The sequence below is a fragment of the Apis dorsata genome, unplaced genomic scaffold (assembly GCF_000469605.1).
Source record: "Apis dorsata unplaced genomic scaffold, Apis dorsata 1.3 scaffold_108, whole genome shotgun sequence".
In the NCBI taxonomy this organism is placed as follows: Eukaryota; Metazoa; Arthropoda; class Insecta; order Hymenoptera; family Apidae; genus Apis; species Apis dorsata.
Window position 1 is genome coordinate 189,564 of NW_006263404.1, and position 1,774 is coordinate 191,337.

The window sequence follows — 1,774 nt, forward strand, 5'->3', positions numbered from 1 at the left end:
CCTTATTTAAAAGATATGTTATTCTGATCAAAAACTTGTAATATCATTTAAAACTATTAAAACGGTATTACAGCGGCAGCTGGATAATTATCTTAACTATTATCACAGATGATAAAATACGTTTATTATATTGTAGCACATATATATCAATCGTATTTATTATTAAAATTAGCAAATTATTACGTAATTATAAAATATTTAATTTTATAGTTACAATAAATTTTGCTAATAATTCTTATTTCAATTATTATTAATAATAGTAGTAATAAAACTTATAATTGTTTTAGCAATAAAAATGATTCTATAAAATGAAGATTTAAATTTATTATTTTAAAAAATTAATCATTTAAATTACTTTCATAAAAATAAGATTTTCATAGATGATTATAGTATTATATTAACATTAAAACTTTGTAAGACTTACACTTTACAAAATTAAATTTTATATTATATATTCATATTGTAAGAATAAATAATTTTAATTTCTTATAATTTGTTGATTCATCTTTCACAATGATAATTTTTTTAAATTCCAATTCTATTTACATTGAATTTGTAATATTAAATTTACATATTATATTCTGTCAATTAAAAAAAGCTTGCCTCTGTTATACCGTAAATATGTTATTGATTATTATTAAAATTTGATTTATAAAGTTCATTCTAAAGCATCATCAAACTACAGGAACTTTGTACAGTAAATATGCACAAAATTTTCTTAACCTGCTGATGAAGATAATTGTTTAATTTTTATTAAATATTATATATTAACAATATTGAATTCACATTATGGTAACTTATCCAGAAAAATTTATCCATATTCATCCAAATCTCATACATACAATGTTTCTTTATTTTATTCAATAAATTTAGATTAAACTTTGTACAATATATTTCTTTATCTTCTACTTTATATCATTTTTTTTTATAAATAATTTTTTTGAAAAATGAAAAAAATGAATAAAAGAAGCAGTTATGTATATTTCACTTGTTTTTCCTTTTTGTGCTGATATTTTGTAAATTATAAATTGTACAATATAAATAGGCCTTTATATTTTTAATACCACATTCAAAATGCAGCTTTTAGAAAAGTGTGTACTTACAAAGTTATTTTTGTTAAATAAACACTACACACTCATAACATTTGCATCCTATGTATATTGAACATTACTAGCATCAAAGTATATTTCTATGAGAATACAATCTTCGATGTTGTAATATAAATACAAAACTTAATAGTTTTAAAAAACGTCAGTATTACATTATATGATCATTTTATCGCTATCACATGCTCTCTGTTTATTTTTGTTTCATGTATTATCTGATTAAATGATATCAATAATAATCAATTAAATGATATCAACAGATTGCATGCTTATACAATGCTGTTAACAACACTTCTTTTTATGTTGTTTTGTGCTTTTCCTTAAATTGACTGTTTCACTGGTTTGTATAGCTTGTCGTTCCTTCCTTTCTTTTTTGGTTCTTAATACTTGTCGTGTTATAGCCATAAACATCTAAATGCAACAAATTAATGTAAATTAAAATTATTATAAAATTAAAAAAATTTAATAATTAGTATTATTATTAGTTATTAAATTATATTATGTATTTAAACACATAATATAATTTAATATTTTATATTATTTTATAAATTTAATATACATATATATTAATTATGTTTAATGAAATGAAAAAAGATTTTTAAAAATATATATCAAATTTAAATTTCTATTAATAAATTTATGAATTTATATTGTATATATAAAATTAT

The 1,774-nt window shown here is 18.9% G+C and overlaps 1 protein-coding gene across 1 annotated transcript in view; it reads right to left on the reverse strand.

Annotated features, from left to right (window-relative positions):
• Positions 1-1,086: 1,086 nt before the first annotated feature.
• Positions 1,087-1,774, reverse strand: part of LOC102681937 (ras-related protein Rab-35) — a 4,334-nt gene continuing 3,646 nt past the window's right edge. The window contains exon 3 of the mRNA XM_006612320.2: positions 1,087-1,517. Within this exon, the coding sequence (XP_006612383.1) occupies positions 1,389-1,517 (129 nt within the window). The 3' untranslated portion in view covers positions 1,087-1,388. The remainder of the gene's footprint in view (positions 1,518-1,774) is intronic.